This window comes from Orbicella franksi, chromosome 3, assembly GCF_964199315.1.
Source record: "Orbicella franksi chromosome 3, jaOrbFran1.1, whole genome shotgun sequence".
Classification (NCBI taxonomy): Eukaryota; Metazoa; Cnidaria; class Anthozoa; order Scleractinia; family Merulinidae; genus Orbicella; species Orbicella franksi.
In genome coordinates, this window is record NC_138147.1 from 32,873,311 (window position 1) to 32,889,789 (window position 16,479).

At 37.6% G+C, this 16,479-nt stretch overlaps 1 protein-coding gene across 1 annotated transcript in view; it reads left to right on the forward strand.

The window, feature by feature from the left end:
* LOC145482150 (arf-GAP with coiled-coil, ANK repeat and PH domain-containing protein 2-like) overlaps positions 1–16,479 on the forward strand; it is a 19,225-nt gene continuing 2,746 nt past the window's right edge. Inside the window, exons 1-27 of the mRNA XM_081460754.1 lie at positions 1–269; positions 1,521–1,578; positions 2,565–2,623; positions 2,881–2,995; positions 3,428–3,486; positions 3,772–3,834; positions 3,944–4,001; positions 4,153–4,218; positions 4,790–4,834; positions 4,967–5,062; positions 5,341–5,415; positions 5,750–5,793; positions 5,982–6,044; positions 6,169–6,220; positions 6,916–7,019; positions 7,660–7,720; positions 7,937–7,993; positions 8,458–8,525; positions 9,052–9,119; positions 10,023–10,086; positions 11,030–11,099; positions 11,420–11,511; positions 12,605–13,235; positions 14,265–14,325; positions 15,033–15,100; positions 15,774–15,883; positions 16,347–16,407. Of these exons, the coding sequence (XP_081316880.1) occupies positions 217–269; positions 1,521–1,578; positions 2,565–2,623; positions 2,881–2,995; positions 3,428–3,486; positions 3,772–3,834; positions 3,944–4,001; positions 4,153–4,218; positions 4,790–4,834; positions 4,967–5,062; positions 5,341–5,415; positions 5,750–5,793; positions 5,982–6,044; positions 6,169–6,220; positions 6,916–7,019; positions 7,660–7,720; positions 7,937–7,993; positions 8,458–8,525; positions 9,052–9,119; positions 10,023–10,086; positions 11,030–11,099; positions 11,420–11,511; positions 12,605–13,235; positions 14,265–14,325; positions 15,033–15,100; positions 15,774–15,883; positions 16,347–16,407 (2,421 nt within the window). The 5' untranslated portion in view covers positions 1–216. The remainder of the gene's footprint in view (positions 270–1,520; positions 1,579–2,564; positions 2,624–2,880; positions 2,996–3,427; positions 3,487–3,771; positions 3,835–3,943; positions 4,002–4,152; positions 4,219–4,789; positions 4,835–4,966; positions 5,063–5,340; positions 5,416–5,749; positions 5,794–5,981; positions 6,045–6,168; positions 6,221–6,915; positions 7,020–7,659; positions 7,721–7,936; positions 7,994–8,457; positions 8,526–9,051; positions 9,120–10,022; positions 10,087–11,029; positions 11,100–11,419; positions 11,512–12,604; positions 13,236–14,264; positions 14,326–15,032; positions 15,101–15,773; positions 15,884–16,346; positions 16,408–16,479) is intronic.

Here is a 16,479-nt window from a genome sequence, read left to right on the forward strand (position 1 = left end):
ATTGGAAAAATCCTGAAAAATCGCAGGTTCAAGAAAACCGTTTCGAACCTTACAACCGGGCTAAATTAAAACTTACTTGGAGTCTGGTGACTAGCGGAGTTCCCACTTTGAGAAACAAACATGGCGTAGGAGACAGACGAACAACCACGGGATTACTGGCTGGTGTGACTCATGTGAAGGGTTTCAGGAGAAAAACGTTAGTACGAGTATTGAGCCATGAAGCAGGCAGTGGAATTCGAAGAGTGTCTCAAGGACTCTCCTCGTTTCAGGTGAGAAAAGTGAAGAGAGTGGTGTAACTGAAAAGAGCGTCAATAGGCGAGGCGCAAGGCTTCACATTTTCGATTGTTCTGACTCTTCGCAACAAGACACGGTGCTGCGTTACGCCCATCACCTACCAGGTGACAGTTACTTCTTTTCATACTACGTTCTGAATATACTAGCCTAAACACCATGACAAAACTAATTTCTCTACGCAAGTCACGTTTTCACAACTATCATTTGTGAGATTTTTGGGTGATCGTACGACAAGAAAAGTTGTTCGTTTAGGCGTTTGTTTGGGCTTAGAGTAAGCTTATTTGAAGTAAATGTATGGTTCAATTTGTTTGCTTCTCATTTAAACTGAAGTTTTCACAATTCTGGACAACACAATATAGTACAACTTTCATACAGCTGAGAGCATTTGCTGTGATTTGAGTTGGTTCGTATTATTACACACAGTGAAGTTAAGCCTACTAATACGTTTCCAATGATGTAACTTTAGTAAAACAAGCTTAGCACTGTAGGCGTTCATTTAGTCGTGTTTAGTTAACTGTTTCTCTGACATTATTTGTCAAAGTCAATCGAATGTGTCCGTTTGTAAAACAGTAATTGTCCATGGCACTTAAAAAAAGCAATAATTTTATCGGCGTGACCGTGTGATTTCAATTTCGCAACGAACTTCGAACTAACAGATTTACTGTAGCCTTAATTTATTTTTAAGTTCTTATTCATTAACTGATCGCAGGTTGTTGTCACCTCATGCTCAAAGACATTTTCTGTTTTGAAATAAGTGACATGTGAAGCCATTCAACAAATACACAAATATTTTCCAAGTGCAAATTAGTTGCCTGTTTGTACGTTTCAAAACGAAAGATGCTGCACATTCAATAAATAATTAATGTAATCCAAATGTAAATTTTACAAGTGTTTTCAGTCTTGGTACAAGTAGGTCTCAAATTTTGCTTGCCCTGGGCAAATTTTGGTGGGCTTTTTTAATGGTTTAGTTGGCAGACAACTTGCCTGATCTCTTGCCCATTGGGCAAATGAGAATGAAGCAGGAAAATCTACTTGTCCCAGACAACCGTCTGGCACTTTTTTGAGCCCTGCTTATTACGTTAAAATGCACACACCACCAAGACAGTTGACACTGGGCACTGTGTTGTGCGTATAGTGTGTGGACAGCATTGTATTGTACCTTGACTGACATGTGTCCAAGTTGTTTCAGTTTATATTCGGCATTATTATGTTATTTTAATTTGTAGGTTACAGATTGATCAAAATGAACATGACATAAATGTTTTGGAAGGAGCTCTGGAAAAGGTGAGAATTTTAGTCAGCAGTCATAAGGTTACGTATGTTGTGATGACTTGTTTAGTTGTGTGAGGTACAGTGGGCTTGTGGTTGCTTAGTTCACTATGGGTAGACTCTTGATGGGGACATCTAGCCCAGTGTTGCAGGGGTTTCATTAAGGGCCAGGCGCCAGGCAAATTCAATGGCTGTGAGGACAATAACGTATTTCTGAAAAAAAGTATTTCCTGAAAGTATTTCTTGTAAAGAAGTTCAGTTCTAATAGTTTCACCCACCTGTGAAAACCAGTTACCCTCCTGCTGAAAATGCTAATGAAATCCCTGGTGTTGTGTTTTATTCTTAGTCTAGTGGTGGATCAAGGAAAGACTCATCCCTCCTTCCAGTGCCTGACAACAAAAAATGGAGAAAAACGAACAAACCTCCATGCTTTCATGGAGCATGAAAGGGACTGTTGCCATACTGCCCCTCCCCTCCCTGTTTGATCATCTTTGTATCACTGTTCAGTAATCACACATTTTCTGATACAGATGCTAGTGTTTTTTCCATTCAAATATATTTTAATTTACTGCTGTTAGTAAATTGTTCCAGTAACCAAATGAAATACCAAGAGTGGGAGGAGAGAGAGGGGGGAGGGGGAGGAGAGGTACGGGGTGTTACCAGACATCATTTACCCTGGTCCCAGAGGTTTTTCTTGGTTTTTTTCCGCATGAGATGAAACAGCCAAGAGAGCCGCGAAGTGGCAAACACGAGTCACGAAGTGGCAAGAAAGAAAAACCTTTTTCTTTGTCACCACTTTGCAACTTGTGTCTGCCGCTTTGCGGCTCCTCGCTGCTCTCTCATGCAGAGAAAAATCAAGAAAAACCTCTGGGACCAGGGTAGGCATCATTTTTTCCTCCCTACTTTTATATTTTTTAAAGTAAATATACATGTACTTAAGTACAATTCTTCATCTTTGTATTACTTGAACAAGTTTGCTCAAACAAGTATTTTGCATTTAGCTTATCAAGCTTTGTAATGGAATGGTTGAGGCAGGGAAATTGTTTAACACATCTACAAGGTAAGCATTAACTCTTTGTTGGTAATACTCGAACTACTGTAAGCTCGTAAGGTCAAGGTTGGTTTAAGAACAATATTATTGTTGACATCCCAGTCTTGTCACTCCTACATGTATTTCCTTAGATTCCACTCATTAGGATTAAAACTGATGTATTAATGAATATTACTTTGACCTGGTAGGCTAAAACTCTCAGTTGTTCCTTGGACCTAGATAAAGATCCTTGAATCTAAATCTACGTGATTGTACTATGTTTGCAGTGCCTTGGTGGGTGGTATTGACAGCCTGATGAAGTACTTTGTTGGAGATGAGCTGGTTTCCTCTACCCTAAAAAAGTTCTCATGTGCTCTGACTGAGCTACAGAACTTCTTGTTAGTAAGTTAGACTTGTTTTGCAACTTTGTGTCCTGGATATGGTGTGCAGTAGACTCCCAAAAGAACCACATTTTCTTGAACTTGGTTGTCTCATTTGAACTTCCCTCTATCTTGAGCCCAAATTATTTTCCCTTGAATATACCTTTTGGTCATTTACTATGTTTCCCTTGAGGGTTTGAGATAGCATGATTTAGCTGTATTTTTTAATACAAATGTAGGTAAGAATGTTTTGTATGGAGGCACATTTCACTGTGAGAGGGAAATAAAAATATGCTGACTGTCATTTGGGATTCATAAGTTATCCTAATAATATTGTTGACTACTTTGTCAGGTGGTTATGGCTTGTTCAAAACAATGGGTGTTAATTGTCTACTATAATTATGGAACTAAATGGGATTATTTTGTTTGACATGAATATCTTTTGTTTCTTTAGATTCTGTTGGAGCAAGCTCAGAGATCTATATCCAGCACTCTGCAAACTTTTATCAAAGAGTGAGTCTGGGAAACTGTCTCTGACTCAGTGTGTATTCAAAACAGTGAAATTCTCTCATGAATTATATGGCCAGTTGGTAGAGCTTTTGCATGCTTAATTCATGTATTAGGGCTGAAGGGTTGAAGATGAAAAAACCCCAAATAAACCCATAGTCAGTCATGCATGTTACATGTTAATATTTGTTTACAGGAGTCGCATTTTTTTTTAGAGAAAAGAAAGAAGTTACTTCATTTGAAGATGTAATTCTGAGTAGTCTTTACTTATCTTTTTTTTTTTTGTTTCAGGGAAGTAAAGAAGGTTAAGGAGACCAAAAAACTCTTTGACCGAGTCAGTGACGATTTAGATAAGTGAGTACATCGACTGCCACACTATTGTTGCTGGAAAATATTGTTAACTCAATAATAATGTTAGCAATAAATGATAGTTTTAAGATCAAAGTTTGTTTCATTTTTTCAGTGCCTTGACAAGAAATGCACAACTTCAGCGCCACTGTAGACCGTCTGAGGCTGAAGAGGTGGGATTTTGTTTTCCTTTCCAGTTTGTAGCATGCAGAATTTTTATAATTTATGTTTTTTTAACATTATTTTTAATATTATTTTTTATTTTGATCATTTATCTTTGGAATAAACGGTTAAAATTGTCATTGTTTGTTTCACATATGGCAGGCAAAGAATATTGTGACAGCAATGCATTCATGTTTTAACCATACAGCACTGGATTATGCCTTCCAGGTAAAATTTTGTCATAATTTAACAAAGTTTGAGTTGACTTCTGCATTGCCTGTGGGCACAATCTTGGTAGAAGGTTTTCTTTATTGACAGTGACAACTACTGAAAGAGAGTTGGGGAATTTTTTGTTCACAATTGAGCTCCCCAATAATTTATACAATCCATATATAGTGGTATAGTGCTCAGTAAGAGTTTAGGACAGTAGATCAAGGACTGTGTGGAAGGTATCGTGTTATGCTCTCGGGAAAGACTTTCTTCTCATCCAGGAGTATTATAATGACAAACATTTCTGAATTATAATTTAATCTGTGGATTAAAAGCCTCTTCACAGGATACACCAGTGCCAATTCCTACAGTTTTTACTTACTATGTATACATTTACTTAATTATTATTGAAATGATACTAGCAATTTGAAAAGCAAACTTGTAATGTGCAACCTAAGGGTATCCAGTGATGTACTGTTAGCACATTCAGTGGGACTGCACTGTCTTTTTGGTTCAGTGCTGTCTACCATGGACTGAGATATTTACCATGTATTGGTATTATTAACCAGGTATTTGGTTTGATTTTCAGATCAACATTTTGCAGTCACGGAGGAGAATTGATGTTCTGGATACTGTAAGTTGTGACAGCAACATGTGGGTTGCACTATTCTCTAAATTTGCATGATTGTCTGTTCTTGATGTACACTACCTCAATGTTAGGGTTGAGTAGTAGTTGATGTAATTTGCTGTTTTGCTACTCTTTCAGATTTTAAAGTTTATGCATGCACAGTCAACGTACTTTCACCAGGGCTATGACTTGATGAATGACTTAGACCAATACATGAAGAATGTGTCAAGTGAGGTATGAAAACTGTGAACGGTCAAACCAAGTTGTGAATCACAAGATCATGAAATGATTGTGTGAATCCAAGTCAACTTACTTGAAAATTGTGAGCCTGAGGGGAGCACTGTCAGAAAGTTTTGATTCAACTGTAGCCTTGATCTTCACACCCGTAACAAACTTGTTACTTTATGGGTGAATTGTACAATATATTTACTACAAACAAGTTCAGTAGCCGTCAGTGAAGGTTTGACTGTATTATGATTCATGACTCCTTTCACTGCTTAATTACAATCCAGCTGGAAAAAATGTCTGCTCAGTTTACAGTGGATAAGAAAGAGATGGAAGAGAGACACACCCTGGTCCAGAAAATGGTAAGTAAAAAAAAATGAGGCAGTATAAATCAAACCTAGAAGATATTGTCAATTATAGGTATCCAAAAATGTATAATATCTAGATATTTTCATGTGAATGTGCTTGGAAATCAATTGGCATTAAATAAAACTGTTTCTTGCAGAATTTGGGATGACAAACTTGGGACAAGTAAACTGCAACAATTTGTCAGACAACCACATTATTTTGGATTTCCAAAATATGTTTCACAGCCAGAAGTAACACAGTGATGTAGAATTTTTTTGTTTTTAAGGTAACTGAGAAAAAAGTCCTTTACATGTATGTAATAGCTGATGGTGACTTCTCTTTATTTAGGAGGAGACCGTGAGCTTAGGAAGAAGGAACCTGGATGACCCAAGGTATAAATAGTCACATCTACAGCAAGACTGTAGATGTGATAAGCTTGTGATAAGTTCCATGCACACTAAATTTTTCTACAGTTGCTTCTCTGTATATACTGTAAGTTAAACACATCGAACCATCCCTCTCTTACTGTTTGTTTTAAATAATTCATAATTTCTGTTACTCTACCTCTTGTTTCTTACAGTGGCTTAGTGATGGAAGGCTACTTGTTTAAAAGGAGTAGTAATGCTTTTAGGAGTTGGCATCGGTGAGAATTCAGAAAAATGATTATGTGGAGAGTACACTGAAAAACACCTTAAAAGCTCCTTCCCAAGTCCTACCATACTACATGTACCTTCTTATGATAGCTGTCTGATTTTCTTGCTCTACAGGAGATATTTTACAGTACAAAACAACCAGCTGATGTATCAGAAGCGATTAAAGGTACAAATGTATGTCTGTTTGTAAACCGTGCCTGTAATACCTCAAACATGTGGTGTGGTAGCCGAGAAGCTCAGAGTCCAGTGTGGTTGGCAGGACTGTCATTAAGTTTTGAGTCACCTGTAGCCTTATTCTCCACACCCATTGCAAACTTTTTACTTTATGGGTTAATTCTATCACAACAAACAATTTCACCTGTACCTGCAGCATAAAGCATACTTAGCCGTGACAGGTGTTACAGGTTATGGCCATTAATGACAGCCCTGGTTGATCGTGTAAAGCCTGAAAAATGATTTTTTCTTCTTATATTTGAGTACATCAGTGTGCCATCAACAGAAATGATGTCATCAGTTCTGTTGATGATACTTTTGTGTGTTATCATTCAAATGAAAGCTATTAATAGATGTAAAATAATATAGTTATCATGTAGAACTGTGATACCGTAATGTGATACTGCTTCTTGCTACTGTTTATTTATAAAGGTACTAAGTAGTACTTTCATGTGGTACGCTGTACAAGTTGGTTCTAACTATTAGTCTAAACCCCAGGATGTGATCATTCAAAAGAAAACTTCAGAGAGTATTTTGCTGTGACATTGTTGATGGGTTCTTCAATAAATAAGCTTATTCACCAACGAAATAACACAAATCAACACTGTTCAAGACATCAATTATATATTTTTCATGTTTTGTTTGCAGGATGACCAAACAGTTCTTGCTGAAGATCTAAGATTGTGTAAAGTTAGGCTTGCAGAAGAAGCAGTAGAAAGACGATTCATCTTTGAAGTTGTGTCACCAACAAAGTAAGGCTCGAATTACTATAATGATTATTTTCACTTCATGTGACCTTGTGGGCTCAGACCAGAAGAAATAATATAATAATTATTATATTATTATTTATTCTCATCTGAGCCCACAAGGCCACTTGAAGTGGAAAAACCAAGGCTTCATTAAGGGCTAAATAGGGGTCGCCAATATTTTGCATTGCCACAGATGTATATGCGTATGAACTCATCACTTGACTAATGAATAAATTAATATGTGATATCGGTATGTGTAGAGAGTACCTATAAAGGTAGGTTAAGTCTGCATACAAGCCATCAGGCTGGAGCTTATCTTGGTTTCTGTAGCATTAAGTGACCAAGAGTATTTTTACTACCCCCGCGATGGGATGCTAGTCCATCATAGGGTTACCTCCCAGCAATACAGTGTAAGTGTACCAATACCAATTTAAACACCTGGGTGGAGAGAGGCACTGTGAGAGTAAACTGTCTTTCCCAAGAACACAACACAATGTCCCTAACCAGAGCTGGAACCTGGACCACTCAATCGGGAAACAAGCACACTAAACATGAGGCCACCGGGCCTCCACAAAAGAGTAGAGAATAGAGAGTACTACATAATAAAAGGAAATTGAAAAAGACTGTTTAATTTGCTTTACAGATCATGGTATCTTCAAGCAGACAGTGACTCATTACGAGATGAATGGATGGAGGCTATGCAGGTATGTTAACTAATCAGAAAGCAAGTGTCACAGTTAACTAGTGAGAATTCCATTTCCATATCTCCAGCTACAGACTGAACCTTCCTCTTCTTGTTTTTCAATGCCAATATTAGTGCAATTCTTATCTGTTGTACATATAGTTGTGTAGTGGCACATAAGTTATTAATTACCTGATTTTGTAAGGTTTTGAGTGTTTTTTTTTTTTGTGAATCACAGGCCAGCATTGACAAGGCTTTTAATAATACAACCAGAGTAGAAACTGACAGTAGTGAGGTAGGTGGGATTACTGTAAGGTATAATTCTATACATCTGCTGTTTCCTGCATATAATTATTTTAGGAAGCTAAGGCGGCAAGTAGGAGCTGTAATTAATATTGATATCTCTGACGTAGAGTTCATATCATTAGTTAACATTTGGTTTTGAAAGGAAAAAGCTATATAATACTTACAGGACCTTAGTGAATACATAAAATCTGGCTTATTTGAGCATTTATGCATGCATTTGACCTCTGCTTAACTGCTGATTGAACTAAGAGACAAAATTCATTTAAAATTCACACAGTACCTGGCTTTGAGGCTTGAGTGAATGAAACAAAAGAAACTATTTAGTCATACGTAAACCTTATGATAAGCTACACAATGTATTTCACATAGAAATAAAATATAATTATTTGCTAAAAGCCCTGGGGTTTGCCTGGCTACTATTTCCCAACCAACTATTGTGAAATTTTATTACAGAGTGACTCACTGGGATCAGGCAGAAAGAGCAAAAGTATGGATTCTTTAGACAAAATCTCTGGACCAAGGTTGGACCAAATACCTTCTTTTTTATCGTCACCACTTATAGCTAACTATAAACCCCTTCTCCACCCTCCCTGTGCCTCAGTAGACTCACTACTCCCTTCATGTTCTCCTCATGTTCTTCCCTGCTTGAGAAACATCTAGGACTCAATCCGAGAAATTCTTCACTGATGGTGTACATGTACCACTGCGGAGAGTTTCACTGCATCTCAACAATATAATGTACCTATAATAATTAATGTTAAGTGATTGTCATAACAACTTTTTCGAATTTGCTATGTGTAGTGTATTCTCCTGGGCATGGTGTTTGAAGCATGACTAGGCTAATCCATTATTAACTTCATTGAATTTTCAGATTTCAGTTTAATAACACTTGATTTTTGTTTTTGCTTATGTTTTCTGTCCACGAGTTTTGAAATTGTCTAATAAATGTTTAAGATTTCACTATAAAATAATGCAAACCTCAGTAAACTTCCAACTCTGAATGACTCTATAGCTCCTAATAGCATATAATGTTGTTTTTCTTTGAAGTAAATATAATCTGGAAGTCATCAGAGCTGTGGCTGGTAATGACAAGTGTGCTGACTGTGGAAATCCTGGTAAGAACAAAAATAATAATGACCACCTTCTCTTCTTACCTTCAAATTAAAATATTTGTGAATATGTACTAACAGTGATCTGAGATGTCCTCTTAGACTAATGTTGTCCATTCAGCAGTCAAATGGAATGCTAACAATATTACTAACAATGTAATTATCTGTTTGTGGTTAGAGCTGTTAGAACTACTTTCACCCATCTGCCTCACCCCATTTCAGGGTTTAAAAAAAAAATAATTGTCTTCCAGCTTGCCGTTGGGACAAGTAGCTCTCAAATTTTGCTTCTCCTGGTCAAGTCTTAGTTTGCCCTTGTAATGCTTTGGATGGCAGACAACTTGCCTGATCCCTTGCCCATTGGGCAAGTATGCATGAACGCTACTTGCCCAGAAGGAAAATATACTTGTCTTGGATGACCAGGTGGCACTTTTTTCGAGGCCTGCCCATTCTCCCTCCCAGGATGCAAGAAAACAACAACAACAACAACAACTTTTGGGTTGGGCAAGCTTCAGTGTATATGTATTACATTAATATTTTGATTTACTAGCCTGAAAGTCATTCACAGTAGCCCTCCAAAATGTCTTACCGGCATGGTTTATTAAGTTATTACTTAACAATATTTTTGTCCCTTAGTGATGTAGTGCTATGTATCTCCTCGTTGATTTTCCCAAAAATACTTCACTTGCTCATTCAGCAAGCAAGGAATAGAATCCAGTAAATTGACTGCCAAATTTTTTAGCCTAGAGCTATTGGACATCACACTTCCCAGACAGATACATACAGTGTGCTACTTGCTAAATATTAGGAAAACTGCTGTTAAGATTTCAAAATTTAAAAAGCCTTAAATAAATTGGTGTGTATGATTGAGTCCTGCCTTATTCTTTAATATATTATGTTATTGATTTTTAGACCCAACTTGGGCAAGCACTAACTGGGGAATTGTGCTTTGCATTGAATGCTCTGGAATTCATAGGTAAAGCAATGGTGTGGCTTACAGTTCTTCTTGATCCCTACGTCTAGATATTTTGATCTCACACTCTGTTGAAGAGACTCAAGGAGCCCGTTGAGTATTGAAAGATTGAGCGAGGTTCGACTAGAAAAATAAATAAAGATACATGTGAAGGAGAGCCAAGTGATAAGAAAAATACAGGACAGAATATAAAGACTTACAAATGTTTCCTGACTGTAGCAATGATGGTGAAGCTAGGTAGAGTATAGATTCCACAATGAAATTAACTTGAAGCTAGAGAAAACATTGAAACGATTGGCGTGCTAGGAAACCGTAGCGTTTAAATAGTCCTAATTAGCATACATAAATGGCGAGCTAAAATAAAAATTTGCACATGGAATCCTACAAATGGACCATAATGAACACTTCACTAAGTGAAAATTCAGTGACAGTTTCTTCTGTACACAGCCCTGTTGAATTTAGAATCACCCTGTAGAAGTGTGCTCTTTGTGTTGTTTCCATCCACACACAAATACAGCATTGTTAAAACTTCCTCCAACTGTCCAAACATGAACCACAAGTTGATTCTTGGTCTGAGTTTAACAGGGTTGTCATTGTGACTTGTGGAGGTTCAGTGACGTCATGGTTAGTGTGCTGAACTCCAGATTGGGCGGTCTGGGTTTGAGCCCCGACTGGGGACATTGTGTTGTGTTCTTGGGTAAGACACTTTATTTTTACAGTGCCCTTCTCCATCCAGATGTATAAAAGTGTACTAGGACTTAATGCATCCCACCAAGGGGGGGGGGGGGGGGGGGACGTGGGGAGTGTAAAGTTTCTTGACTAGTCTCTTCATGCTACAGAAAATGGGATATGCTCTGGCCTGAGGGGCCACTGTATGCAGACTTTGCCTACAATGTACATGTAGATACGAAGGTATCCTATACAATCACGATCTATGTTGCTTTAGGAGTTTAGGAGTTCATGTGTCCAAGGTGCGGTCTTTGATTCTTGATGCCTGGGAACCAGAACAAGTCAAGGTATGATTGAGTATTGGGAAACTTATTACAGCAACCTGACAACATTGGAAGGAGGAGTTAGGAGGGGGGCTGTGTTATCACTGATTGACCAGTACTATCCTTTCTAGGGGGGGGGGGGGGAATCCATATCTATATTCTTATATTCGTTTTCTTCTATGTAAGGAAAACCACCAACAAGAAGTTAGAGGACAAGCTGTAGTCTGAATTTCAAAAATATTATTTTCAGAATTTAACTGGTAGTGTTAGTACTTATTTATGATTAATTTATGTTTCAAATGGAAGTCAGTAACATCTGATTGAAAATCTGTTTTGTGTTTTAGTTAATGACAGAACTGGGAAATACATTAGTTAATGGAGTTCTTGAAGCCAAAGTGGACTCTAGTGCAAAGAAACTTACTCCACAGAGCAGCAGGTACTTTCTTTGAATTAAATTCAATTAATTTGATAAATAATTGGTGGCATTTCTTTCTAAAACATGTAAGTTAATGCTTTACTTTCTTACTTATCCTCTTCATTCAATGGGGGACATTAGGACACAATCGAACCCTACCAATGAACCCAGTCCTGTACTTTGGCTATTGTTTCATCCCATAAGAGACCTGTCTCTTGCAGCCCTTTTACCATTTGGTTTAGGAACCTGCTGGCAGAAATGTGCCATTTTAAAACCTCAAAATATAAGAACCTGTTTAGTCAAGCAAGGTCAAGCAGGTTCTTATATGTGGTTACAGTGAGTTAAGTTATGAACTACATTGAATTTCTGAAATCAGTTGTGTTAGGCTTACCATAATACAGTTGTGAATAATACTGTATATTTGAAGGACCAAACCCAAGTTCATATATTTTTCTGGTAATCAACAACTACATGTATATCTCATTGATAGAAATTGAGAACCTAGTAAGAACTTACTTAGCCTAAATAGCCATTTAGCACCCCAAAATATAAGAACTTATTTTGCCAGACTTAAATAGTGTAGGTTCTTACACGTGGGTTTTTACTGCACTGTGCCAAAAAAAGATGTAACAAGTAACGTAATGACAATCAACATAATCAGGCTAAGGACCTTTTTTTTTTCTTAAAGTAGAATGGGACATCTATCACTTGTGACATACAGCGAGACTGAGTATTAACACTGTTTATGCCTTGTGACAGTTAACATACTGCAAGTAGTTAGACAACACTTTTGAGTGTTGTTCCGTGGAATACCCCACGAGTCACTTGAATTTTCTTGGTGTACACAGGACCCTTTAGGTGAGTGTGTATGTATGATGAAAAAACAAGTGACAAGTAGGATATTCCATGGAATAACATGAGAGAATGTGGCATAACTATTTTATACCATGCCATAGAAAATACCTGTAGTGGCCAACACAATCAATGCGACATATGCACGGCACAGAAGGGAAGGGTGGATGTTATACCGTCAAATTTACTACGGCTTCCCTGTATTCTGATTGGCTGTTTTTTCTATGGCATGGTATAAATACTCAGATGTTTTGTGTTTTAGGGGTGAAAGAGAGACTTGGATCAAATTGAAATACTTGCAACGCAAGTTTGCATCCCTGGAAATCTTTCTAAAAACTTGTCAAAATCTGAATAAAGGAATCATAAAAAATCTGGCCAGAATGAAGGTTCACCATGAAGAAAAGGATGTAGGTCAGCTGCCTGTGGGTAGAACAGACTCAAAAAAGAGTAAACTTTTTAAAAGGAAACTTGCCATCAAAGGAGCTAAATCTAAGGTGGACAAGCGAAAGAGTGCACCGGCAGGAATGATACTATCAGATGTAACGAGTAAAGAATATGAAGATTTGGAAACTATGGCTTCTAATCTTCTTCACAATGACGAGGCTGCTAGCAGTGATTCACATGACGAGGATCGACCCAGGAGTGGATCACAGAGAGATTCTCCTGATGATAGCAAGAGACGAAGGGCTTCCTCCACTAGTGCTGTTGCAGCTTCGTTGTCAGATGAGGGTAGAGAGAGAGGAGAGTCAGTTGATTCAGTATTGAGTGAAGATGGTCACACTGGAGACAAAGCTGAGAATGATAACACTGAAGTTGTTGTTGATGAGGAAAAAAGTCTAAAGGATGACAGAGAGAAGGCTATTGCTGTGTTAAAAAGAGTCCATCCCAGCAGGGTATGCAAAATGCATGTATGAATCAGTAATAAATTAAACTTGATATAAACTGTAAGTTTATCATCATCGTCATTGTCAACATCATCATTGTCATCATCATCGTCACCTTCTTCTTCATCATTTTCAGTATCAGCTGCAACATTTCGTTTATGTTTCTCGAGGACTCTGTCAGCGACCCCCTTGTCCTGATCACATGACACAGAGAACTGAAGACAAACTAAAATACAGTAAAAATCTCTCATTCAGTGTTTCTGCCAGACCACGCCATTGGGGAAATTACACGTTGCAATCAGAGATGACCCCCCGAAAAACGAAAAAAGGGCCAATTTAGCTCTTTCCTTTTACAAGGCTGCAGGCTTTACACAAGCATAGTATTTTAACAGGCCATCCCAGGGCTCAAAATTGCGACTGATACTGGTGCCAATGCAACTAACATTTCATTCTTGGCAACCAAAAATTCTGTTTTAGTCGCTATAATGGGGACTACATTTCTCTGTGTTGACAATCAGTAACGGTTATTTTCTCATATTATGTCCTTCTAGAAAACCATATTGAAAGGTCTTTGCCTCTAAAACAATCAACATAAGAAAAGAAGTCAATCCACCCTTTTGCTTTCCTGTATTGATTCTCTCACATCGGAAAACTTCCAAATGGCTGACCACATTTGAAATTGCCCCATAACACACTGCAAACCCTTGATCATTGACCACGTCATCTATGGAATGTTCTCTTGTTATTCGTGGATCCTTCATACTAGTACCTGACGATAAAAAATTTGCATTTGATGACTATTTTTTATCAATTATTATTTTATTGCCCCTTTTCCTAAAAAATTGGCCCCTAAAAAGGGTCTTCAGGGGCCACATTGGCCCTCAATTAAAATTTTCTGGCTGAAACACTGCTCATTTGTGTGTAGTTGCATTGTAAATTTACATGTATTAGAGAATTCAAAGTAGTATAGCTGGTACTTGAAGTTTTATTTATAGAGTTCCACTCACTTAACTGCCAGTTTCTTTTTGTTACTCTCAGCTACTGTTCAAAGCTGCAGAGTGGAAGAGTCTTCCTCTTATGGCTGCAGCACTTGCTGAAGGTAAACACCACTTGAAAAATAATGTATAATTATATTACAATATTATAATATACATTGAATGTTTCCCTCACATGGCCAGCAGCCACACAAATTAATTCAAACAACAGAAAGTGTTTATTAATATATACATTCTAAAAAAGAGTTCAACTCCTACAGGATTGTTTTGATACAGTATGGCTGCCATGAAGTCATGTAAAAACACTCTTTAGAAAACAGCCCTAAGAAAATATGCACGCTGATTGGTTAAAAATCATGTTTCTATAACGCGATAGAAACACAGAACTAGCACAAGCTGTTGACGCGAGCAAAGAGAATTGACATTTTGATGATCAAAGTAAACAAGTTGTTTCCCTTTTTTTCCTCGCGTTGTTTTTGTGAAAGTTTGGGAGAACTTGAAAAAGCTGTGGAAACACTCACCTACAGCTGGTGTTCCCACAGCATTTCTCATTCTCCCAAACTTCCACTCATGTCTCTATAACTCGACAGAAACATGGTACATGCTTCCTGTTTCTTAAATACTTATTATTATAGTGCTTAAGGTTGGTTGCAATCTCTGTTTAGCTTTATGTGCTGATTTTTCTAATCATGACAGGTACAGTACACTGTACGTCTTAATATTTTAGTTGACTTGTTCCCAAAAAGAAGGTAAATGTAAATCAATGATCTACATGATACCCAAGGCTAAAGGAAGTTCCAAATGCTTTCAGGTGCCAAAGTAAACTGGGTAAATGAGGATGATGAACACAAAACAGCACTTCACCAGTCTGTCTTAGGGGTAGGTTTAACATGAGCCATATTTAGGTTTAGAATCCATCAGATATTTTAGCTTGTGCACAATTGGTCCAAAGGTGTCACATTACTCTATATTCCCCAGCCAAAACTGGGGAATATCTTAGTCACATTCTCCAATTTTCTAAACTGCGTGTGGTGCAAAAAATATTTGAAGGATGATAAACACAATAGCCTCGATTTGGCATGAAAATACACTTGGATATTTGTCCTTGGACATCATCTGTTCCTCAAAGCTCACTGTTTGCTTCTTGGAACAGATAATGTCTGCAGACAAATATACGAGCATATTTTCGGGCCAAATGGAGGTTATTGTTTATGTATAGTTTACACCTGCAATTTCCAGTTCAAGTAGCTCTACATTGTAGTTTGATAGCCAATCCAGGCATGTGTGAAATGCAGTTAATATCAGTGTATTGGGCTCTGCACTAAGAGGTCTGGGCTGTTGCCCTGACCAGGGTCATTGTGTTGTGTTCTAAGGAAAGGCACTCTGCTCTTACAGAGCCTTTCTTCACCCATTATGACAAACTTTAAAATTTATAAAATAATGAAAACCAGGTGAAACACTGAGGATAACCCATCCAGAGAGAGTAGTAAATCTATTCCCAACTCTGGATAGTCCCCCACATGGTTGATTTTTTGTTTTGTTCTTCCTTCAGGGATCATTACCAGCTTGTGAATTCCTGCTACAAAATGGTGCCAAGATAAACCAGAAGGACAAGAGAGGAAGAGGAGCTCTTCACCATGCAGCTCTGCTGGGACAGACAGGGTAAATTTTATATCATCCTTAAGGCCATCATAATTATTTTGTGGATCGGCATATTGTGCAGTGATTTTCAGCAGATCAAAAATCAAACCAGTTATCTCTAAGGGTGAAGTAATTCCTCTTCTTCATTACAGTAGTCCAACAGATGTTCCTGAATGAGCAAAATTTAGTAATAGCACAAAGTGTATGACTTTTATGGATAAAGGGATTTGTAAAGAAACCGTTGTGCTGAAATGACAAGCAAGTGAGAGCATTTTAGTGGTGAACTAAGCTGAGCATGGAGTGATAACTGCTGAGTGTAGAATTATTTTCATGCCAGTTCTGTCTGCTTGCTCCGTGTTCCAAACTTGGCAAATTTTTGTTGTTATCAAACAAAAGAAAAGCTTAACTGTATTTTTTCCCAGATTTAAAATTAATACTAGTCATGGTAAAGATTTTAACATATTTTTTCCCTGGTTATTATCAGGCCAATCCTGCTGTTCTTGAAGCGAGGAGGTAATCAACATGCTGTTGATGAGAATGGTGAGGTGAGTATGGCAGTTAGCAGGTTAGAATGTTTCTTCATATGCTCAGTTATTTTACTGGCAGAGGAGAATTTT